We start from the raw sequence: 25154 nt of genomic DNA, 5'->3' as shown, positions 1-25154 counted from the left end.
ACCGAACGGCCGTGAGGTTTTGCCCGGCAGCCCGCTCCTGCGGCGTTCCTTCACAGCGCCTTTGCTATGTAGGCAGCAGCTGTCATTCTTTCCTTTCGCTAGCAGTAAAACTAGACTTGCTGCAACGCTGAGCGTAGGCAGTGGTCGATCAGAGGCTTTGGTTTGTTGGCTTTAGTCACAGCTCTGGGAGGTGCCTGGGGTTTTGTGGCTTCATACGTGGTTGTTGAAGCGTGTATGTGAAATCTGTGATGCTCCAAATGCAGAGATTGTATTGAGATCTCTCTCGATGAGCTTCTTCTAGTGCAACGCTTGTGAATGCGGTGGTACCTGGTGGTATGTTTCTATTTCTTTTTTTGTCTCCCTTTCATTATAGTACAATCAAATCACATGTGTTATCATATTTTTATGATACTTTATCTATTAATTTTTACATCTTTCAATGTAGTATTTTTGAACCTGTTTCTAAAACAGTGATCTCTTCTATGTAGAAGTCCATTGCTGCAAGGGAGTTAAAGCGCTTCATGCAGTTGTCCTGTGCCATGTCCATGAAAAGTGTTCACAGTGTCCCGAGAGGATGTGATTGTGATTTTTTTCTCTTTTGCCCCTCAAAAACCAGAGATGTTGTGGAAACGCAGGAGCATTACAAGAGCAGATGGAGATCTATCTGGATCATGTATCTGACTATGTTTCTCAGTAGTGTAGGTGAGTAAGCATGGATGGATTTCAGTGTTCTTTGCTTAGTGGATACATTTAGATGTGAAAATTACAGGGTTGTCAGATTTTAACTACTTAACTCCTTTAACATTTAACTCTTTTAACTTTTGTGCCCATAAAAAGGTGCATTCTGGGTTTTTTTTCTTCAAAAAAGAAGGTAAGGCTTGCAAATCAAACAGAGGTTTACTTTTACTAAAATAAATATGGCTGTGTTTTGAGAATAAATTACATTTTATCTAAATCTTTGTTTCGTTGAGTTTGTAGTAGTCTGGGGTAATGGTAGAAGGTAGTGATTGTGACATAGAAACAACCCTAGGAGAGGTCACACTTCTATAATCCAAAGTAAAACTTTCAGGAAATGAAAGTAGAAGCTTAGTTCTTTGGAGATAAGATCTTTGTGAGAATGTGTGTTATCTATTTCAAACAACCAGAGTTTGTTTTCTCTTAAGGGATTTTGCGTCTCCACTGCAGAAAAAGTTCCTGTTTCAGTCCTAAACAGCTGCCCCTTCAAGTGAGAGTTCTGTTGATTTTTGCCTTCCAGCAGCTTTCTGAGGGCCTAGAAAAAACTGGAAGATTATGAGATATTTCACAGGGGTTTTTGTTGTTGTTGTTTCATTTGATGTATTAAAAATTCTTTAATACAAATATATCTGTGTATCAAGACATTCTTTTTACTCAGAGACCTCGTTGTCTTTCCATTGAGAGGAAAAATTCCATACAGCTTGTGCATCTGTATTCTTGGCATAGGAGTTTTTTGCTTAGCACGTATGCAACTGTATTACATCCTTTTTAAAAATAGGCCTTCTTTCGAGAAGAGTAACTACTCTTTAAGCAAGCACTAACACATAGTTTTTTGAGGTGGCAGACTGAGTTTTAAGCCATAGCAGACTTAGGAGCAGAAAATGAACCCACAGTAGTTGTTTCAGTAAACTGAATTACTGGTAGGCATGGCAAACAAAGTAACTTCAGTTGTGTTTTTACTGCATTGCAGGTTTCTCAATTGTAATTATGTCTGTATGGCCATATCTCCAAAAGGTTTGTAAATATTAATGTTTTTGAATTAATAAGAGAACAGAACTTCTGCTCAGAAATTATGTAGTGTTACACAGAGGTGCAGCAAGGGGAAATGTGTGTTCTATTTACACTTTTATTTTGCCATCCACAGATTGCTTATACTGTTCCATAAAATCTGTCAGTTGCTTGAATTGAGGAAGGTACATCATAATCCCAAAATGTTTGTTTTTCCAATATTATTTCACTGTTGAACAATGAGTCAATTGAAATCTATTGATCTGAATATATTTGTAGTGTTAAAGCATAATACGTAATGCTTGTTTGCATTTTGAACAAAAGGAAGCTGAATCTAGAAACTCTTCTTTCTGTTTTGGATTGTTACACATAGACCTTGATAGTAGTAATGGGAAATTTCTTGTGTTCCTAGAGAGAGTTTTGATTTATTTCTTTGTTGCGTTCTTGTCAAAAGCAATGTAATATGTCTCTAAAATTTTTTTTAATTTATGCTAGGATTGTACTTCTCATGCAGTTGTAGAAGACTGTTCCAGATGCAAATTTGGTAGAACATATCCTGGGCAGAATGATGTTAGAGATACTATTAAAATTGAGGCTGGTACTGTGTTGGAGAGGAAAAGAAAATGCATCATCAGCCTTGTAAATCGGGACAGTTTCAGGCATGTGCAGAGGTGACTTAAGTGATTCTTTGCTCCTAGCCTGTAAACTTTATTGCTTAATTAGGTCTGTAGCCTGTAACATTAGTGGTGCTGTATGAGAAATAGTTGAATTTGCTGCAGATGAGCCACTTCCAGTCTCAGAGGGAGAGTACTTGCTGTCGCTTTGGTGCCCTGACTGAGTCAGTTAGCAAAGCTTTATTGCCCATACTAAGCGCTGTGCAAAAGCTACTGCTTCTGAGGCCCAGTGTAGTGTGTTTATGTAATGCTGCACAGTGCCATGGCAACATGTTTGGTGGTAGCTCATGTTGGACACTGTAATGGTAATACTGCATATACACTCAGAATTACAGTGCGAAGTCAGGTGTTTCAAGTACTAGGAAGTTCAAGAATCTAAAATGGTTTTGCTGATGTTGTAAAAAGCTTTAATACTTTACCTATACAGCTGCTTCGTTTGTTTTTGCAGATTGATCCGACAGCAGATGCAAGTTTCTTGGGGTGGATTATAGCTTCATACAGCATTGGCCAAATGGCTGCCTCTCCTCTGTTTGGTTTATGGTCCAACTACAGACCAAGGAGAGAACCTCTTGTCGTTTCAACTGCAATTTCAGTAGCTGCTAATTGTCTTTATGCCTATGTTCACGCACCTCATTCACACAACAAATACTACATGCTTACTGCACGTGCTCTTGTGGGATTTGGAGCAGGTAATCACTGCTGAACTTACATTTCTGAAAATTAATAGATGTTGTGTCTCATGCAATATCGTTAACGTGATATTTTAGTACCTGACTTATCATTATGTGAATGATAATTTGTAAATAAGCAAGGTAAAGAGTCGGTCAGTATGAACTAGTTTATTATGAAATCATGTAATTGTGTAGATGTAAATGAATATACGTATTCACATGGGTAATATTTTCTTGTCAAATAAGAAAATATCACTGGAGAATTTAAGAATGCAACTTAGAATTTACTTGAACACTTCCTTGTTATTTGTTTCTGTTTTTAAGGAAACGTGGCTGTGGTTCGGTCATACATTGCGGGTGCCACTTCCCTTACAGAAAGAACAAGTGCCATGGCCAATACCAGTGCCTGCCAAGCAGTGGGCTTCATATTAGGACCAGGTAGAGCATTTCTTACTTTCTCACCTCTCTGGAGCTGACTTTTCTCTAATATTTTGCAGGATGAAATTGGGCTTTGGGAGTAGGAATTCTCAACAGCTGTATGTGGGATGATTTCAAAGCAGTTTACCAATGATATCAAAGTAAAGTCATGAATAAATGGGAATCACTCATATATGCTTGCATATGTCAATATACACAAAATATTCTGTTCCAAAAAAAATTCTAATTGTTTGTAATTTAAAAACTAGCACTTCTCTTTTACTGACTGCTGGAAAAACAGTTTCCAAGCTGCTTTGTTATACTGGAAACTTATTCATGGAGAAGGGATGTTAAGGTTACCCTACCACCTTTCAGAAATGACTGAAAATCTACTTTGCTTCACATGTTGTAGAAAATAACATCCAAGAGATCTTTCTGATCTTATAGTGAGCATCAGGAAGTCTTCATATTCACAAAAATTAAAAAGAACTAACAAATATTACAGAGAGCTCAGGGAATTAAGCTCAAGTGCTGTTTGTTGTGTCTGGTGTTACGTAGCTCCCGAGATACCCTTATCAACTCAGTGGGGAAAATTGGGTTGGACTTGGCTTGTGTTGTGAAGAGTGACCAGCAGTTATCCTAAGCAGCCTCTACTCTTTAGTTGTCTCTTAAAGTTGGAGATGAAGATAATCAGTCATTAGGCCTGAAGTGCTCTGTGTACAGTGATACAATGAGAAGAAGTTTAGGGTAGAACATTTTTTTGAGTTATGACTGCTCTTACAACTGCTGTCTAGCTGCTGTTGATATAGTATTAAGGAGTCTACAAGCAGCAAACAAATTTGCATTCTTTCTGCAGTTTGCACAGCTAATTCCTTTTTCTAATTTGATAGGGACTGTTTGTCTGTTTCCTCATGGTAAATGACATAATCTCTTTTGCTCTGCGATGATTTAAACTTCATTGAAAATAAAATGCTATTATTCTGTCTAGCTCTCCTTTAGAGATACTCCAGTTCCAGGGCCAAGGGTTTCCATACAGAAGGATTAGGAAAAAGAGTAAATCAATCATCTGCACGTGGCAAAGCTTAACCACTAGTACATTCAGAACTGAAAACTGACTTACTTAAATGTCATTCAGTTTTGTGTATAATATATATGTTATATGCATATTACTTAAATGTTACAAAGAACTTTCCTGGCTAGTTGAGATTCCCCTGGTATCCATGAGTTCATTTAGAACAGGATTTTCAAAATGTAAGAAGATTGACAGGTAAAATATTTTATTTGGCAATTATAAAACTAGGTAAGCAAACTTGTTATATGTTTATTCTACATGCTGTAATATTTTCTTAATATGCTTGCTTTTAGTTTTTCAGACTTGTTTTACGCTTATTGGAGAGGAAGGAATAACATGGAAATCAATTCATCTTCAGCTGAACATGTATACAGCACCAGTTCTATTTGGTGCTCTTTTAGGAATTATTAATATTATTCTCATCTTTGCTATATTCAGGTAATTGAAAAATAACAAAATATTCTCCCTCGGTTTAGTGGGTGGATCGCGATGAACCTTGCATTGCTTAGAAGGAATAGTAAGCCTGAAATCTGGAGTGCTGAAACTCCAGAAAATCTTTATTTCTTATTACTTCAGACTTTCTGCTTTCTGTAATATAGATCTTCTGCATTACATTGATTTCTGTGCATGTTTTTTCTTTAAGGAGAAATAAAGGTAGCCTGCTTACAGGGTTCTGTGGCTTTCTTTTAAGAATGTTGAGAGGGGATTTTTATGCAGTTATCCCACTAGTGGCAATGACAGTGCACAGATGTTTAATATTCTCCCACCAGAGTATTTTGTTTTATAAATGCAGTGCTGGTCACTGCAGTTAAAGGTAGGCTGTGCAGGTGGTATTGAAAGGAGCTGGGAGTAATTAGAATAAGAGATGATGCCATTTAGAAATATGCTTAGTAATAAATCAAGTGAATATGTATATTATTGAAAACAGTTCTGCATTTCCAGAGAGCACCGAGTGGATGACATGGGACGGCAATGCAACAGTATCAATTGTGAAGAACAAGGTATCTGTGTTTTCTTTGAAGTTTACCATATGATTATAAGTGAGAAGTATTCCTTTACAGCTACACATGAAAATGCTTTGTGGGGGGTCAGAGAAACAAAGCCTCCACTGTCACACAGGCAATTACTGCTGTGTATTTTGGACCTTGTCAGAGGAACTGCAGGTGTGCCGCTTTCCACTGTAAAGATGTGTAGAGCAGTTTGCTTGTTTTGCTGCTGCTCAGGCCTTGTCAGTCTCAGCATTACAGTGGGACAGCAGATGGCAAAACAATTTGAAATCATTTCCTCTCAGAGGAATTGGAGTTTTAGCAATTGCCTTTGGATCTGAAAAATGTTTTACTTAAATGGTCAAAGCATAACTGTCTACCTTCCCACCAAACTGCATGTCAAATGCTTAACAAAGTAAAAAAATATATTACTGTCTGTAATCATCACGTAAAAAAGCTTAGTTTGCAGATTTGGTTATTCTTTTGTTTCAGAAAGTGGTGTTCTGGATCAGGATGCAGAAGGAAACATTGACCATGTTGCTGTTGTAGCAGTAAATTTTCTTTTCTTTGTCATCTTGTTTGTGTTTGCAGTCTTTGAAACGTAAGTTTGTCTATGTTCTCCCAAAATACTGTGACATATAACATAGTCTAGTAGAGTATTCATGTCAATTTTTTCTGTTGTACTCATTTTCTTAATCATAGTCTTTATAAATAGAAGTGTTTCTATGTTCCAAACCATATGCAATTAAATTGCTGGATCCTGATAGACAGTAATGAATTAAAGTGCAGTAATAAGTAAAAATATGTAGCACAGTGTGGTACGTGGAACATTCATGTAGAAGGTTTTGAATGAATGCATATACATATCTTGAACTTCTTAACTCTGAAAGTTCCAGTAAAGCTTATTTCGGTAATGATTGAAACAATTGATAATGCAGTTATATTTGCAATATTTTATATTATTTATGCAATAATATTTTTAAATACACAATTCTACACTACCTGTTTTTTTTAATACATATAAAGAGGTAATCTGTTCACTCTCCTATTTTCTTTACGTAAGAAAATAATTCTATCATCTTTTCGTAAGTCATCTGAAAGATATTGTGTATGTTTCAAGAGCTGGCTATTGTTTTGCAGTATTGAATTTGGTCTAGTGGATTTATTATTTTATAAATGACAGAAATAGTTTATAATTAGTCTGTGTTCACTGATGTCCCTGCTGGAAGAAAATGCTTCTAAACCACTGTAATGTTAAGGATAATTTATCTACATATACAGAAGTGCTGTAAAGAAGATGTTTGGATTTTTGTTTACATGTTGTCTTAATAAATAATAATAATGGGATTTTGCATTGTCAATTTAGCATAGCTACTCCATTGACGATGGATATGTATTCCTGGACCAGGGAAAAGGCTGTTTTTTATAATGGAATAATCCTTAGTGCGATTGGCGTTGAATCAGTTATTGTTTTCATGGTGGTGAAAACGCTGTCTAAAAAGTGAGTTCTTGGATTTTCTTGCAATGTTATTGTTACTTATGTTAGCTAAGCCTGAGAAGTTTTATACCCAGTTTAAATCTGTATTCTGGAAGTCTCCTACTTGTCAGTGAATTTGGGCAAGCTAAGACAGTGAAGTACTTCTGATTTTGACAGAGCCATGATACTACAGTTATTTTTTGGTTCTGGTAACACAACCCCTCCCTTGTATATCTTTCACCCTAGAGTAACAAGAAAAGCAAGCTTTAAGTCAGTGTGATTTTACTATTCTTGTTGCAGATGTTTTGGTGGGCATCTTTCCTAGAAGTTAGTGAGTGAGCTGTCGTTAACGCCTTCCCAAATAATACTTTAATTAAACAATATCTTTAATTTCATTGTTTGATAGGACAGGTGAACGTGCCATACTCCATGGAGGCTTACAGATTGTCTTAATTGGATTCTTTATCTTATTGCCTTGGGGGAAAAAACTACCAAATATCCAGTGGCAAGGTATAATTCCAAGTTATGCTGAATTACAGTCATAATGCTTTACTGAAACTTCTTTATTGTATTTTTTCTTAATGGTACGTTTTGTTTACAGCTATAAAGAACAATTCCATTCCCCAAACAACCCCCAGTGAAATGGTGGTGCCTTTCTGGAATTTGCAAGCAATGCTGCTTCCCTCCAACCACTCAGAACCTGCAGGCTGTCCCGTCACACAGTCTTGGTGCCTGAATACTCCCATGATCTATCTGGCTCAGTATATCAGCTCTGACATACTAATAGGATTGGGCTATCCAGTTTGTAACGTTATGTCCTACACTTTATATTCTAAAATTCTAGGCCCAAAACCTCAGGTAAGCACAATGCCTACTCAGTTTATTTCACTTGTTATTTCCCACTCTCTTCATTAAGATGAGGGCACTTGCAGCCTGGAAGGCCAACTGTGTTCTGGGCTGCATTACAAGAGGAGTGGCCAGCAGGGAGAGGGAGGTGATTGTTCCCCTTTACTCAGCTCTTGTGAGGCCACATAATTATTAAACTAATAATTTATTTAATAAAATTTCAGGAAAATAAGAAGCGCTTAAGCATCTCCGCATTTTGTAATTCAGACAAGTGGTGGGAATTCCTGGCTAGCTAAATCCTGTGCAACTGTCTCTGTTTCAGGGTGTCTACATGGGATGGTTAACTGCTTCTGGAAGTGGAGCACGCATACTGGGACCAGTTTTTGTGAGCCAAATATACACTCACTTGGGACCACGCTGGGCATTTAGCTTAATATGTGGAGTGGTTGTGGTCTCTCTGTTAGTCTTGGAAATAGTATACAAGAGACTTATTGCATTTTCTGTCAGATATGGAAGGATGCAAGAAGAGAGGAGTTAACTACAGAAGTAATGAGAAGATAAAAACGATTTAAAAAAATAACAGTTCATTGCTACTTTTTAATGTGGAGTGCTAACCACTGACCTTTTTGGATGTGTGATAAGAACTGCAGATATATACTTATGCATTGGCAGAACACTAATTCATCATATCCTAATATATGTTTATTCTTGCTGCAGTAAAGCTTTTTGTATTCCACTTTTCTAGCAGCAGAGGAAGGATGTGAATGAGTTGAATCAATACAGTGGCACATTTGAAATGCTCACCTGTGCACGTGTGGACCAAGTGCAACAGTGAAGGTCACAGGTTAAGAATGTCCCTTTCAGGAAGCAGTTTATCTTGATTCTGTGAATCAGGATGAGTAACTCTTCTAACTATGAGATTAGTTGAGCTGCAAGCACTTTGTACAGAAAAATCACTACATAAATTAACTACTGGATGCTAGTTTGCTAGCTTCTGAGCACTGGTTCATGTAAAATGTTTTACTTGGAACTCTTAATTAGCAATGCAAGGACTTGAAGTGTGACAGTTGTAGAGGAAACAGGTGCCTACTTCACAAAAATTGGTGGATTTAGCTACTTAAGTTGGTTAAGAGCCATGGAAAAATCAATCTTGGTGACTTACTTGAACTACAGTAATTAATGCACTGTTTTGGTACTGTGGTTTTAAATGCCTTTTTATAGCAAGAAGGTTAACCTGCACAGAACGAAGTATATATAGCTTTTTGTAACCTTACTCTAAGAAGGAATTACTAAGCATCGTAGTGTACACTTTCGTTGTTAGTAGTAAAAAAAAAAAAAAAAGTAGTGAAATTGTGAGCACTGTGCCACCAAGTGAACTACTGCTAATTAAGTAAAAAGCAAGAAACTGATGTTTCCTTAGATGTTGACTATTATCTGTAGACATTTTCTGATAATGTAGTGTAAGAAACGGGTTTACCTTTGAATCAACTATTTTTACTTTAAAAAATGAATTATTTTTCCTTCTTAACTGGGTCTAAGTTAACCTGTATGCATTCATTTGATGTTTCAGTCCTACTGGGGGAAAAAAAAAAAAACATGAAGTAACTCCAGTAAATACAAGTTGTAGCTGCTGTTTAACATACCTAATATCTGATGTTTTCTGAATATATTCTATGTAATAAACTTAATTAACTGTTAAAGCATTCAAAGACTACAGAATTAGGAGACAATTTTTTCAATATCTGCTCAAGTGAATGCAGAAATTCTTGCTGCAGAATTCCAAAACGTTATGAAACATGACTTTGCTATGCTAATGGTGAAAACAAACAAAGAAAAACTTAGAGGTACATCAATCATGACTTCTTAGGACATGAGAAACTACAGGCTAGAAACAGTTTTCAAGGAGGCAAGCAGCAATTAGAATTTTGTGTTCTGCAGCTAAGTTTGTGCTGTTAGGACAAAACATGTAACAGTAGCATTTTTATTATTTTCAGTGATTAAGGATAAAGCCAGTTAATATTCAAAATACTTAAAACCCCTTAACAATACATTGATTGCAAGATTTCAAATGCTTTTGCCACAAGAGTTGCATTTTCACCAATTCTGCTGTTGTTTAAGCTGCTGCATGATTGTTACAGGTTATCAGCCTTTAAATCTTGTAAACTATTCTTGTTGAAAGGTTTTCTGCTCTATACTGTAACTTAACTGCCTGTCACATTTCTTTGTAAATTAGTTGAACCATTTTCTAAGCATTTATGCCATTTCATTTCCTGCTGTTGATTACTTGGCTTTTCTCAACTGTATGTACACTGAATTGGCACATCAAAAATGGATTATGCCTGAAGATTTTCATTTTTAAACACACAGTGATGGCCCACATGTCATCAAGAGTGAACTGGTACTATGAAATGGCAGGCATACTATAGTTGAAAGATAACAGAAATAAGCCCTAACTGCCTTGCAGCCTACCTGGTTTATCCAAGAGCTGAATGAATGTTCGCATTTTATCCATGAATGATAATAATATAAATGGGAATATCGACACATAAGAAATGCTTTCAAACAGCTACTCACAGTGCTGGTTCAGTTTGTTACTTGCTTATTAAGTGCGATTCATAACATATAAGATAAGGTAAGTGTCTGAATTAATAAAAACTGATGGTTATATAACAGATGGAATCAGTTCACCAGACGATGTATCATTTGCTTTCCTATCAAATTTCATCTGTACATACTTCAGTTAACTGTAGCCCAGGGGTAGAATACTAAATATACAAACTACTGTGCGAATGTTCAGTTCAGCAAGTCAGAAGAAGCTTTGTACAATCGTGTCATAGTTATTTGCCCTGAGCTTCACCCATCCATATGCCAACATATGATGCTCTAAAATAACATTAGCTTCTGGTACAGTTTAATTTGACTACTTAGAGGAAAAGGGTCTCACTGAACTTGAATATGAAACAAAGAGAGCTGGACGCTTACCACTGCATTTATTTTTTGGGGGTATAAAACGCTTGTGCAGGGAATTGAAAAGCTGCTGCTACAAAAATAAAAACAAGAAGGTATAAAACATGTACATATTTACATATATTACTTGTAAGAGGTAAAAATACAAGTTATTTACAAACACAAACACTTCAACAGCACAGATAAGTTTTCTTTGATTATCATCACTGAGTAAGCAGTGGGGGAAGAAAAAAAATAGAAAAGATTATTTCCAATAATGTGAGGTCATTTAGAATTAAGTTGCTCAATGTTTTGCTTGAGCAAGTTTATCCATCATTTTGAGGAAAAATGTGCTTGTAAAGTATCTTACAAAAATTGTAGAACAACCCTCCCCTTCCTATTTTTTTTTTTAAACCAGAATTTTGAAGAATTTCTGGATAAGCTTAGTAAAATCAGTCACTATCATGTCAGTGAGTGTGTTTATTAAGCTCTTGTGCCCGAAGACCTGCTTTGCTTTTATCAGTGGGGATCAGTTGGATTGGTAAACATCACAAGAATAGAAGACAGACAGTGCAACTTCTCTTTGATGTATTCTGGCAACTTATCATTTTCTCCATACCTGCAAAGGCAAGTAAGAATAAAAAATTCAAATGCAAAACCTCTAAATCAGGTATGTATATATAAGGAGATATAAAAAGTTAACTGGAGTTTGATGGCCTGTTCCCCTCTGCTCTCCATATGTATTTAACTGAAAAAGTATTTCAGAATAGTAACATTTAATCTAAAAATGTTGGTAAGCTATAATAATATCCAGATTACGTATTACCAACTTGAACATCACACAGAGGAAGCATGGCTGTATGAGTAAGGCAAGTGCCCTACATCCAAAAGATGTCCAAAACTTCATCTGATCTTTCGGTCTATGCATCCATGTTGATGTATTATCTCCCTAACACATTTTCCCTGAACTAGCAGTATTTTAAGAGGGGGGGGGAAAAAAAAAAAGGAAAAACGATTGTCTTCCTTTCCCTCTTTTAAATATAGTAGCTTTTGAGACTGAACAGTAGTCTTCATGATCAGGTTTTGTTTTGTTTTGTTTTTTTAAAAAAACCAAACATTTGTTATCCTAAATTCTAAGCTTTTATTCATAAAGCTTATGAAAGCTAACCAGCTGAAGAGATGACAAAAAGCTAAGTTTTAATAGCAACAAAAAGCAGCAGTTATAAAGTTTACTTATTTCAAGTGACACTAGTGACACTCACCTAGTTGTCTGGCCATCTGGATTGGTGTAAGTGATAGAAGAAACACCTGCTTGGGCTACCAGTTGGGATCCATCATTAAACTGAACCCATACTGCTCCACTGGTCAGCTAACAAGAGTGCAGTGCAGTATCATTTGGAAAGATAAAAATTGAAAATAACACATTTAGAATTACTCTATTAAATGAAGCTGAAATGCTTTGTTATAGCACCTTTACTTCTACATATGCAAACTGTATTTTAACAACTTCAGCTTTTATTTAGAGGGAAATTTTAATGATAGAAGGCACTCTAATAGGTGATAGCAGCCATAAGAGATAGCTGACAGCTGCCAATGCAATACTGAACTGGCATTACTTTGGTTTTTCAGTTTATGTAGTGCACCACAGTATTCATCTAACGAGCTTACTTGGCAGGATCTTTCCACAATTTTCCTATCTCTGTAGCAGAGCACAACTCTATATACATACTTCACAAATCACATTTTAAAAGCTCATTATTTCAAAAAAAAAAAAAAGAAAAAGAAAAAGAAAAAGAAAAAAGGAAGGACTCCTTTATCCCTATTTATTTCTTACCTGTGAAGCCCAACCAACATTTTTCACAAAGACTGATTTTATAAGTTGAGCTGAATTTGGGCTGCATTCTGTCTGATAAACAGAGGAGCACGTACTTTCAGCAGCATTGGCCTTAAGTATAGATTTTTCATATGACACCACCTAAAGCCCAGAAACAACAGCATTAGCAGTCTTACTGTTAAGACCAACAGATTATACACCAACTGTAGTGGCTAATTACTACCCTTGTTTCTTTAATCTTTTCCTATGTACAGAGAGATTTACCCTATATGCTTCATTTAACAGTACTACATAGTAAAAGCCTATGAGATTTCAGAGGACTTATCCTACATTAAGGCTCAGTATTGTGAAAATGGGGAAATCAGTGAAACTCTGCCCTAAGCAGACTTGTTACTTAAAACTCACTCTTTCCATGTTTGATTGTCAGGAAGTTCCATCCATCTTTAGGAAAATTGTTGAGCAATACATCAGGTTATGAAATTGCCTTAATTCAGCTGACCATTAGGACAGTGGGGTTTTTGTTTTTTTGCGGGGGTTTTTTTTGTTTGTTTGTTTTTTTATGGAAATAAAGATACTGCTATTACTTGAGGAATAGAATATTCCATCTTAAACCCAGTTCTATCATGAAATCATATAGCACATATAGAGTCTGTTGAAGGTAGACAAATATTTACACTTACACTTAAAAATAAAAAATGCAGCACCTTTTCAGAATGTTAGCCTCAACTGCTAACATCCTAGGTGACTGCTATTTGCTACACAGGCCTGACAGCAAATCAGAGCCCTCCAAAGACAAATTCAAGACAGCTCTGTGTAACTTGAGAAAACAATTTTCAAGCTATGTTCCCAGGAAACATTTGTGAGAAAGCTTTGGAGGACATCATTTGAGAAGTCCATTTCAAATTTAGACATGACAAGTTAATTGAAAGCAAAAGTTTCTACTTAGTCTGCCTACAGATGGTTAGTAAAGGCATACAGTCATAATAATTACATTATTTCAAAATAGACCTGCAGTTTTTCAGTTCCTACTGGACAGTGTTTGCTGTAGGTTCATGTACTTACAGGAGTACAGTTTGGAGTTTGAACAGGAGTAGAACTGGCAGCTGTATTTCTATCCAGTGCCGTAACTTCTTTTGAACAGTTGGTGTTGTCCAACAGAGGCAGTACAGCCTTTGGAGATTCAGTATTGCCAGGTTTTCTGGAAAAACAATGAGACAAGGAAGAAAATTACCTTTCCCAAAAGGACTAATGCAACAAGCAAGATTTAGCTTTTCCATTCCGTAAACCACAGGTTACACTTGATGGCACCAGCTTTCTGCAGACTTGTTTTTATACATGCTAGTTATTAGTTTGGTTAAGGTGGTTTTTGTCCTAGTATCCTAGTATTTTTATACATGCCATAACATTAGTGATTATTCTGCTGTTGACTATGAACCTTTGTTAAACAACCTGGCTTCTGCTTCCATTAGCTGCAGAAGGCTGCTTAGAAGGAATATTCAAGTGCATCAATATGTACTGGTAAAAACGTTACCTTCCAACAATTATTGGAAAAAATGGAAGACTTTCACTCCTTTTTTCTTCTTCCAAAATAGCAGATTCCAGTGCAAGGCATATGCGATGTCCCTGGAATTAGATTGAGCTTGTTCAAGTTTGACTGAGAACAGTCTAGTTGTTTCACACGTTTACTGTGGCAGGTGAGCCTACATAGGGAAATGCTTTCTTCCAGAATATTGATAATAGCCATGACTGCCATTAAAAAAAAAACGGAACAACTGTACTATCATAAGACTCCCTGGTAATTTCAGCACATTTGGCATTATGCTCTTAATCCACATCTCCTCCACATTCAAAAGGACTAAAGAGGGGATTAACAGATCCCTACATTCTATTCAGAAAGTCACAGAACTGAAGGCAGGCTGAATTAGAATTTTTTTTTTTATGTTTTTACTATTTCTCAAGTTCAAAGACATAACTACTTTTGTGACTGCTAATTGAGTGACTTGTAACATGAGAAGAAATAGCAGGCAACCCAGTTAAGCATGAGCAGTTCTCTTGTATTCTCAAGAACAGTTTAAAGCAGCTTTGCGTGTTCTGTTTTATCCCTTCAGTAAGGCAGAGAAAAACTCTAGTAAGAATTTTCTCTAAGCCTTCATCGTGAGGCAAGCATAACTGTTACCCCATATGAATATTTGCTACTTTAAAAAAAAAACAAAAACAGAAACCAGTCACCACCACAAGCCCTTTTCCACCTCTCATAGCTGTAATGAAAAATACACAGTGACATAGAAGCACATTTGTGAAAGAATATCTAATTTCTTAAGGCTGCTTTGCATCTGAAAGAGCAACAACAAGCCATTTACCTCATTTGCATGATCCATATATACTTGCATTTCCTTCTTCAAACCCGTTTCATTTTCTCCTTTCAAAGTGAAGGATTTCCCTGATTTTTCAATCACACGAGTTATACCAGCTGTCTTGTGTACCTTTGCTCCTGTAAAAAGCATTTTCTAATCTGATTTGCATACAGTACCATACCTATGAAATACACATCCGTGCCATTACATTCCACTCAATTGAAATGCAATTCACCAACTTACGAATTACTTGAATAATACAACCAGTTCTGGATGAGCTCTGTAACTTAAACTGGAACTGTGACAGTGAAATACCCTCTATGCTCAGATGTCATTATATAAATAGGCTGAATCATGCATTTATTAGGTATTAAGAACCGCCTTTCAAAACATTCATCTGAGATAAAACAGCATTGCCAAAAATTGGTTAAGCATGACCTATTATTATTTGACATCATTCTCTCGATGGCAGATCCTCAGTCACAGAATGTTACTAAATGATTTTTTAATCATAACTTTCATTGATGTTTATCTACACGTGGCAAATTGAACTAGTTCACAGAAGCCTGTGATAAGAAAAGAATTCAGTGCAGTCTGGTTTATTAAAGCTACAGCTAGAGAAGATGGCCATCTGCTTTCTGAAGTTAACAGTGGAAAAGCAAGCTTGGAGGAGCAGGAACACAATTTCCAGTAAGCAGGTTAACTTCCAAAAGCAGAGCTAAGGATCTCATAGAAGAAAACAGGTAGGTCAATAATACCTTTGTAATGCACTCACTGAAGAAGATATCAGAAACAAACTAATAAATAACTGATCTTTGAGTGCTAGAATAAAGACAGAACGATAAAGATCATGTTTCTTGCATTTTTTCACCCAGAAGCATCCATGCTTAACAGTATTTCATTGTTTTAAATACCACTTTGCATAATTGCAAAAATGAATACATACCATCATAAAAACATATTTCAACATCTGCAGGAGGTGAATTTTCCATCAACATGCACTTGGCATATCTTGTGTAGAATGTAACTTTGGGGGTTTTTGTTCTCACTAACTGCACAAACTTGGCTGCATACTGGTACTTTTTCCAGTACTTTTCTAAAGCAAAAGAACACAATATTTTAAAACATTTATCACTTGTCAGATTAAACACTCTGCACTAGCTTGAATATCCATTTTATAGCTAAATGCCTTAACTATTATTTCAGTAGTTGACAGAAATATGAAAGAAACTGAGTTGAATTTCCACCAATCCACCAAAAGCAAACAACTTCAGTCTCTGTTTCTTCAATTAAAATAGTTCTGAACATCAGTGTAAAAGAGCAAAGTACCGCATGCATCATTAAAGTAGCTATCATGGTCCAGCTGGCTTTATGGCTCCAGGTGAAACCTGACTTTGCTCTCCAATTAGGAAACCAATTTATTTCTTTTAAGAACTTGTAGTTAGCTTATGTTTGCTCTTTAGTTGTTTATATTAAGTATTCTGTCGATGCTTTCAAGTATCTTTTTCCCCTTCTCACCCCATGCTATATAAATATTAGGAAGTAAAACTTACAGATAACTTTTTTTTAAAGTTTACTTGATATTTCTTCAAATCATATTTAAACAGTTTCCAATGTGAATAATATAAATACGGAAATCTCAAGCTTAGTACACTGCATGGTAAAGAGGGTAAGCAGTTCCTTATTATTTCCATAAAAAACACTGAAAACATGTGTTTACATTCTCAGCAAATTTCAGAAAAGCTTCCAGTAAGACTACTTCGAGTCTGATTCTGAAGGCAGTTTCATCCTCCTGATTATCGGAGAAGCAGCGGGTAAAAGCTAATCTCCAGATTCATTTAAGCATCACATTAGTCATCATGGTTTAAAAATAAATGTCACATTACCTGGCAAATTGTCAAAACTGTACATACAGCTGTCTTCAGGAGGAATGGGCGGCCTGTCGTCAAGAAGGAAGCCTCTTCCTTCATTCGGGTGATAAACTGCAATCTACAAAAGGAGAAAAAATTTATTTACAGTTGCAACTTCCATGGAAGTAAGGCACAATTTAATGTACTTTACAAACAACTGCTGTACTCCTCCACGTGATTATTTAACAGCAGCATCTTTCAACAATGCTTCACTATTCCATAAGTCCAAATCCTTATGGCTGTGCTGTGGCAGTGCATGAGAGCAAGGGAGAGCTTATGTCTGCACATACACTGACAAAGCATTTCCAAGCACATAACTGCTTAAATTAAAATTAATTTAAAAAAACTAACACTGAAAGAACAAAATACATTAAGCTCTTGGAGTAACATTCAATCAACTACAAATTCTCACCATATTTCCATCACAAGATATTCTGAGAACTTCTTTCACAAATTCTTGTGAATGGTGTTCTTTTATAAACTCCATACACACCTCCCCAGTATCTAGAATGCTCACCTAGAAAATATAAAATAAAACCAGCAAGTTAAACTCTAAAAAATTTCCTTTCTAGCAGGCTGAGTTCACATTTTTTCCACACGTTTTATAAACACATTTTTATTCTAGAAACATATGCAATAGACTATTTCTAGAATAATTTAACAAACTCATAAGTGCTTCTCACACTAACTTCGAGATTAATACAGATTGCTTCTTCATGGCACAATCCTAGTCAGGGAGGATGTGGCTTCCTAAGGGACAAACCAAACCAAGACAGGTCAGCTCTATTATGCTCTTAAAAAAAAAAAAATATTAAGAAATGGAGGAAAGAGAAGAGACGAGCAAGACTGTAGGAAATGGAACAAAAGGCAATGAAAGCAGAGACAACAACCAGAACACTCACACAATCAGAAGGATTAACGGAACTTGATTTGTTTTGTTTTCTCCCTCATTTATGTGAAAGGAAAAAAGCAGCACTTAAAAAACTTTCAAGTACTGAAGAGTAAAACTCTTTTCATATTAATAATAATCCATTTATTTACCTGATCTGTAAAAGTATTAGTGTTTTAACCATATCAAAAGTTTAAATGCAACTTGCACAGATAAGCAGTCCAGATAACTGAAACTGTAGGTAACGTATTTCTGGTCAGTAGTTCTTAGGTCTTCTTGTAGGTTCCTTGCTTGTAAGCTTAAAGCACTGCAGCAACAGTATTTGCTAGAAGTGGCCACAAGGCTGCAGTATTCCATATTCAGAAAAACTACAATGAATTTTACTGATATTTTTGAACTAAATTATTAGCAGTAATTTCATAACCTAACTTTACCTATAGATTTTTTAGGAAAAAAAGTTTCTGACTTCTTAAGTGATTTTTTAAAAGACATTCACGTATTTTAAACTTCAGTTTTAAAAATGGATACATACCACTGCATTTTTTGTTTTTTGCCTGATTGGTTTTAGCCTGTAAGCACTGAGAGGTGACACTATACTTCGCAGTGTAGGTTTCTGACGTGCTGATAGTTCTTTGCCCCACGCTTGGTTTTGCTCTGAAGCTGGCCAAAGGCCACATGAAGATGTCTGAACTTTTTCAGATTGGCAGAGAGCTTCGGGAATGTATTTGTTTGGGTTTCTCTGATTCAAAGAATGTGAATAATCATGGGATGCATCATGATTCCGTATATCCTTCAAGGTGTTCCATCCATTTCTCAGTGCATCTTGCTGCATATCCAGATGATACCGAAAGCCTCCATGTGCATTACTGTTACCAGTCAGGTCTTCAGGTGGCCTCAGCTGAGCTGAAAGCATTGTAGAAGAGCATTGAAGATTTAAAGAGTCTTAGTAAGCCAAAAATTACTACTATATTTTGAAAAGCTCTTAAAAATGTTAGGCAGCTTATTTAAGCAGGCAACGTGATTTCTTTAATATTCAGTTCAATCAATATTAGACCTCATAGAATTTCAGTGGTTATTTCAAATAAAGTTGATTTAAAATTAAGGTTGTCATAAATATATCTCTTATGACAGCCTTAATATGTGTCAAATCACCTCACAAAAGCAATGTGAAACAAAATGCTAAGACTTGCATAATCAATCTGTTGGAAGATAATTTCTTAAACCACTAAGATTAACATAATTCAAGTTAGCTAGCAATAGTGTTTAACATCAACTGGGTTTTTAGTATTCCAGATGTTAAATGTGCATGCTACAAGCCTTCCAATTGCTTATTTAAAAGAAAAAAAATACTATGTTTTGATATTTGAGCTTCCTATAACTGCTTCTCTACTTCTGATATTTAAGCCCATGATTAAGGGCTTAAATAACAAAGGTGCCTCACCCTAATAAGCAACCCACTCATATCATGTTGTAAAACAGCCGAGAAGCAACCAAAAATTAAATCGGATTATTTGGACCGTACGTCACATGATTCCAGTTTCCTATAGATAAGAAGGTAAGGAGTCCAGTAATATTAGAAGAAAAAAAAGGGCATAAAATGGATTTATGATTTAATTTTATGATTAAATTACATTATTTGAAAACGATGTAACACAACGCATGACAAGAACACCTCCTTCCCTTCTGTGCCTTTTGTCCTTTCCTCCACCCCTCCTTCTGCACCCTCATTATCTTTCCTCTCTTTCACTGAGATCACATCTTCTTTCAAGGCTTATTTATTTGCCCATCTAAACTAACAGAGCTTTTGAGTCATCTGCCCAACTTGTCATTTTATTTACAAGTTCAGGTAAGGACTGAATAACATGAGTACTGTTACTTTTTTCTTTGCATCTTTATTTGTTTTTACTAAAATGCTGAAAAAGAATCACATTTTGGGAAGCTAAGCATTCAAATAACTGTTTCTTGACTCTTCTGAAGGCAGTTATATATAGCTCATTACTTCAATCCAACATCAACTTGGGAAGAGTACTATCTAAAAAGCCTTCTGAAATCCAGTCAGTAATATTTAGGATCCTAGTATTACACTCCAGCATCACATTTATGTGGCAAATCCCTTCTATCTAAGTTCAAAGAAATAAAATTTGGAAAAACAGCAGAAGTAGTCACAAGTTACAACTCCACCTTGAGTGCAGAGATACATGACTGATTAGTAACTCACTATTTGTCTGCATGCTTCCAAGCCACTGCTGCATGGTTTCAGCCTGGGACTTCTGCTCTAACAAACCAAGAGGGGGCTTCATTGGATAGAGAAAATTTGAGCTGCAAAATAAAAGTTAGGTATGTAATCAAGACTACATCAACAATGCTTGCACAAGTGTTACGATGTTACAACTGTAGAAGTGACAACTCAAAATACACCTTATATTGAAATTGGAAAGTAACTTCTAGGAATTCAAAGATGAAGATTATGAGAAAGAAAGGTTCGTGTTGCACAGCAGTGCACAAAAAACAAAGATCAGACCTCCATCTAACACCAAACACCCCAGCATCCCTTGCATGTTAAACATCTGCGCTGGTTTGTTTATGCAGGGAAAATCTGTCAAATGAGAGTAAAGAAACCAGAGTTGTCATGCAGGAAATATAAATACAGAATTAAGTTGCAGGTCATTACATTTGACTACTTTTTTTGTTTGTTTCCTCCTTTCTGGGACAGAAAGTGTTGCTCATTTTATAACCCTTAACTTGTACTTTTTTTTAAATCTTGTCTAGGTATAAAGCATTGCTAAAGATGAACTGAAATACCCCAGGGCAGCAAGTACATATGTTGACAGTCATGCACGGAATGAGTCCTTGTAGAAGAGACACAGATGAGGGGATAAGTCAGCAAGGGTCTCTACTACAGTCACTGTGGAGAATGAAGTACTCAGCTTGCTATACAGTGAAGTAAATAATTAGTAGAGCTCTAGCAGGATCAATAAAACCTACAGTCCAGCTGGTACTCATGCTGCATATCTAAGAACTGTAACACGGGGCAGGCAGAAGATGAACCTCTCCATACCAAAAACATCAAATATTACCCTTAATATGCTGTATTCAAGCTACAAGCATAGCGACTTCCGGTACTTAATACAGTCTAGTTCCAAGAAAAAAAAAAAAAGCTTCTAATATAAGATAACTCTAAATTTCATCGTAATAAGAACTCATTCTTACTGTGGTTGATCTTTTACAGGTGGAGATATTTGCCCTTCAAAAGAGCCAGAACTACCAGAAGTCTTTTCCTTAAATATTTCTCCCATATCAGTATAGCTGCTTGCAGGCGAAAAGCATTCTGTGTTTTCCCTCGTTCCTCCTATAGGCTTGGAAAGCAGTTCCATGGAGTGACACCTCTCAATGACATTTGATATTCCTTGAGTCTGACTGTGGGATGTGCCAGACCTATCTGAGGAGTGGGCTCTTCGGAGGTAGCGGGAATGTGGTCTCTCTTCAGCAAGTTGCATGACTCTTCCCCTGCCACTTGTGCCAGTTTCTTTCCCTTGAATTCCCCACTGATGAAAAGAACCACTCCCATTGACAGATGAAGCATTACCCGGATTCTTGTTTTTAGGAAAAAAGTTATTTTATTTGGGAGCGGCTGTCCCACTAACAGCTTCTTTTTTTCCTTCAAGCAGCCACTGCTACTGATGCTGGAAGAGCCTGTAAAAGTAGTAGAGATGGTAGCATTTCCACTGTCCATGGAATCTTCCGAAGTTCCTGAATCTTTGCTCCGTGCAGAGCTACACCTAGACATAAAAGGATGATCCAACACAGAGGAAAGACTCAAACGATCTGCTGGATTTTTGCGAAGTAATTTATGTATAAGGTCTTGTGCCTCTCTGGACAAAAAGGCTGGCATTTCGTAATCTGCTAATACTACTTTATTCAGTGTGTTCTTCACTGTGTCAGTGTCAAAAGGTGGCTTTCCAATAAGAAGAGTGTAAAACATACAGCCCAAAGACCACACATCAGACTCAAGTCCATGTGGACTCCTCGTGGCTATCTCTGGAGAAATGTAATTAGGAGTTCCACACATGGTATAATGCTTTTCATGAGGCATTTTCAACTGAGTTGCTAGTCCAAAGTCAGCAATCTTGACGTTCATGTTACTGGTGAGTAAAAGATTGGAAAGGGTGAGGTCCCGATGCAGTATTCCATGAGAATGAAGATACAGCATACCGGTGATAATTTGATGCAAGAAGTGTCGGGCTGTCAAAAGCACAACAAAAGCCTTAGTGCAATAACTGAAATCATAGCTCTGAAAATAACAACCTTTTCAACTTCGCTATTTGTCTCTCCTTTATCTTGTCTTAACTCATGAGGATGTTACAAAGGTGTTTAAGTATCATGTTAATGAGATAGGAACGACACTTTCTTATTTTTTGCTTGAAGCAACACAGCTTTAATGTCTTTTACAACAATCCATAAATTACCTTTCTGTAATGCAGTAATCCAATTTGTTTCTGTGATAACAGAAACATGCAATTACCATAGGCCAAAGTACTTCCAAAGTTAACTTAAATTAGGCTTCTAAGACCTTGAATTTTTGAATTGCTCTCATCACTTTCAGAAACAAATACATGAAGCCAAACATCTTCATTATACACCAGTTATAAAAACAGACAATTTGGATGATATTTGTTTCATCATTAGCAAACGGGCAAACCTAGAAGTATTTCAGTTTCTCGTAACCTTCTATATTTATAACACTGGCACAATATTTCTGTTCTCTTTCGTTAGAGATTCAACTCCGGCCATTCTAGAATTCTGATTCTACAAATTTCAAAAAATACTCAAGCTGCAGCTTACAGCAAGAACAACAAAACCTCACCCGGGCTCAGACAGCACCATTTATTATGATGTTTCAACTACAACAATTTTAAGAATCATTCTTCTTAAAGCAAACAATTTACAATCCTTTCTCTCTTTGCAGATGGCAACAACTGCAGAGGAACAAATATTTGCAGAAATCAGTTATCAAAGAAACAGGCCTTTTTTTTTTTTCTCCTAAATCCAAGTCAGCAGTTTTATCAGCTTTCAGAACAAAGGTTCTGATCAGATCAACTACTTCTGTTGGAGCAGACGCGGATTAAACAGATGCCTGTGTAATAGTACCCCTTTAATCCAGCCCTATAATAGCTTCCAAAAAAGTCACTAATTACAGTAGTTTGACAGAATAAGACTAGAAACTGACAAGCAGGTAAATTAAAACAGCAGTGCAGAAAGCAACCAGAGGCAACAAACAATGAATCCAAATGGGGTGAAACCAGAACAGCGTGTCTGCTTGTGCTGTAAATCACTGCAAACAGCAGCTTACTTCGCTGTTGTTTCTTCTGGAGCTGCATTGTTTTGCTTTGCCTTTCAATGATCCATGCTACATCTGAAATTCTCACACTTATTTGTACAAAACAAAAAATTAGTAAATTTTTTAAGTGCAGTTAATCTTTTTTTTTTTTTTGCTAGACTTGTGCAAACACTATTCACAAGTTAAAGTTTTAAAATTACTGACAGTGAACTCTAAATGTAAGATACGATTTTTGTTTTAGTCTGCTGACTTTCATGAGAAACAGAAGTAAAACTATAGCAGGATTTCTCCTCAGTTGCCAGTCTTTCAAACAAACCTAGACCAAGCATCAAATGGATATTTCTTCCTCGTACTGGACTTTCTCCTAACTTGCCCTTATACAACTTGTACAGAGTTAACTGCTTTATCTTCATTTACACACACACTTGGAAAACACTGAAGATTTCTAATGATCCTACATAAGATAAGCTAGAATCCGGAAGGCCAATACAGTAATTTGGTGTATAAAGTTAAGTTCTACCTTTCAGTAGACACTGACATGTTCTCTGAAACCCCAAATAGCACAAGCTACTGTCGAAGTCAAAGGGTGTCAACAGAAATAAAAGCACAGAAATATTCAGGTGGAAATGTTTATCATAACTTACCTCTAGATTACCACTTCTCACAAGTTTTTAAGATGAACAGTTTCAGATTGATAGCTGTTTTAAGTGTTCTTTCACTGGAATCAAACTTACTGAATAAGTCAGCATATAAATACAAAGAGAGCTTTGTAGAAAAAAAGTCTCACCTTCATCTTCTGAAAAGGGTTTCTTTCTATTCTTTATGTATCTACTCATTTCACCATTGTGACACATTTCAAGTATCAAGTACACATAGTTGCTATCTTCAAAATAGTTATAAAGCTAAAGAAAAAAAAAACAACAAAACAAGCAAATTAGAATACCTGTAGACCACACAGCAAGTCACATATGCAGTTACTGTTAAAAATACATGTATCTTACCTCAAGAATAGATGGATGCTTTAACTGACAATGGATTTTCACCTCGTTCTGAACCCTCTGTACCATTCCCACTTTGTGCATGGCTTTTTTGTCTATCTGAAAATAGAACACAAAATTTTTCAAGTCGTGCAGCATTGATTACATACGTTTTGTTAACCGAACTCAAAATTTTAACTGTTCGATGCATGTTTTGCCTGAAAACCCTGACATATAAACAAGGTTTTAGTTTTGCCTACTAGATGCTTTTTGCCTAGTATGCATTTCAATATAGATGCATTTTCATGCAAATATCTTAAAGAAAAAGAGAAGGACACAGTTGTTCAAATAATGAATAAACAGTAGCAAAATTTAGAGTGAAATCCAATGCTGAGCTTGCAAAGCACACATGCTAGAGACAGTTAGCATTAAAAAAGTGGATAAACCCAAGTATTGTAAGTTGTAATAGAAACTAGCAAAACGTATTTGAAACAAGAGTTCCTTTGGTAAAGGTTTGCCCTTACAGCGAGGGAAACGTTTAAAAGCCATCACAAGTTAAAAGGCTGCAATCTTCTCCTGTGCTCAGAATCTCTCCAGCTGAACAGTCTAAAAGATGTTTTTGTAGGTGCCAATTTCTGAATCACAAATACAGAGATAACTGTACAACTACAACCGAGTACCTCTGCTCAAGTCATTTTAACAGCAACGTTAACAGTTCTAGTAGTTCCCGGGTTTTTGATTGTGCTGCACCTCCCAGGACAAATCCTGCTCTCAGCATCGATTACTCAGAAACAAGAGGTCCAGGCACAGCCACCCTGGCTTGCTGCAATCGCTTCTGCTGGTCCCAGAAGCCGCAGATTGCCCCGGCTGGCCGCCTTACCATTTTGATAGCCACTTCCAGGCCGGTTTTCAGGGATACCGCTCTGTAGACCCCGGCAAAGGAGCCCTTTCCCAGGAGGTTCCCCACCTTGAAGGCCTGCAACGCGAACAGAAAACCACCGTCAGCCCCAGCGCGACGGC

The 25154-nt window shown here is 36.4% G+C and overlaps 2 protein-coding genes across 3 annotated transcripts in view; one reads left to right on the top strand and one right to left on the bottom strand.

Annotated features, from left to right (window-relative positions):
* The first annotated feature begins 441 nt into the window (after positions 1–441).
* MFSD8 (major facilitator superfamily domain containing 8) lies at positions 442–10129 on the top strand. Of its 2 annotated transcripts, XM_010709587.3 has the most exons (11): positions 442–702; positions 1706–1749; positions 2866–3106; positions 3413–3526; positions 4871–5015; positions 5520–5578; positions 6056–6164; positions 6930–7064; positions 7447–7550; positions 7642–7898; positions 8209–10129. In XM_010709587.3, the coding sequence occupies exons 1-11, from the start codon at positions 522–524 to the stop codon at positions 8422–8424; spliced, it is 1605 nt and encodes a 534-aa protein (XP_010707889.1). In that variant the 5' UTR covers positions 442–521; the 3' UTR covers positions 8425–10129. The 2 variants fall into 2 exon arrangements, with proteins under 2 accessions (XP_010707889.1, XP_010707890.1); XM_010709588.3 differs by lacking the exon at positions 1706–1749 and having other exon boundaries at positions 614–702.
* Positions 10130–10859: 730 nt separating this feature from the next.
* Positions 10860–25154, bottom strand: part of PLK4 (polo like kinase 4) — a 15508-nt gene continuing 1213 nt past the window's right edge. The window contains 16 exon segments of the mRNA XM_019615105.2: positions 10860–11451; positions 12095–12201; positions 12667–12807; positions 13729–13864; positions 14198–14289; positions 15027–15157; positions 15967–16116; positions 16907–17009; positions 17343–17447; positions 18352–18722; positions 20038–20138; positions 21030–21429; positions 21432–22061; positions 23945–24059; positions 24159–24254; positions 25015–25154. Of these exon segments, the coding sequence (XP_019470650.2) occupies positions 11352–11451; positions 12095–12201; positions 12667–12807; positions 13729–13864; positions 14198–14289; positions 15027–15157; positions 15967–16116; positions 16907–17009; positions 17343–17447; positions 18352–18722; positions 20038–20138; positions 21030–21429; positions 21432–22061; positions 23945–24059; positions 24159–24254; positions 25015–25154 (2918 nt within the window). The 3' untranslated portion in view covers positions 10860–11351.

This window comes from Meleagris gallopavo, chromosome 4 (assembly GCF_000146605.3).
Source record: "Meleagris gallopavo isolate NT-WF06-2002-E0010 breed Aviagen turkey brand Nicholas breeding stock chromosome 4, Turkey_5.1, whole genome shotgun sequence".
Taxonomy (NCBI): Eukaryota; Metazoa; Chordata; class Aves; order Galliformes; family Phasianidae; genus Meleagris; species Meleagris gallopavo.
This window is presented reverse-complemented; position numbering and strand designations above follow the sequence as displayed.

Coding starts and splice junctions, on each gene's coding strand:
- MFSD8 (XM_010709587.3), top strand. CDS start 522: ATGCAGTTGTCCTGTGCCATGTCCATGAAAAGTGTTCACAGTGTCCCG. Junction 1,750..2,865: donor TATGGCCATATCTCCAAAAG/GTTTGTAAATAT, acceptor TTGTTTTTGCAG/ATTGATCCGACAGCAGATGC. Junction 3,527..4,870: donor GGGCTTCATATTAGGACCAG/GTAGAGCATTTC, acceptor GCTTGCTTTTAG/TTTTTCAGACTTGTTTTACG.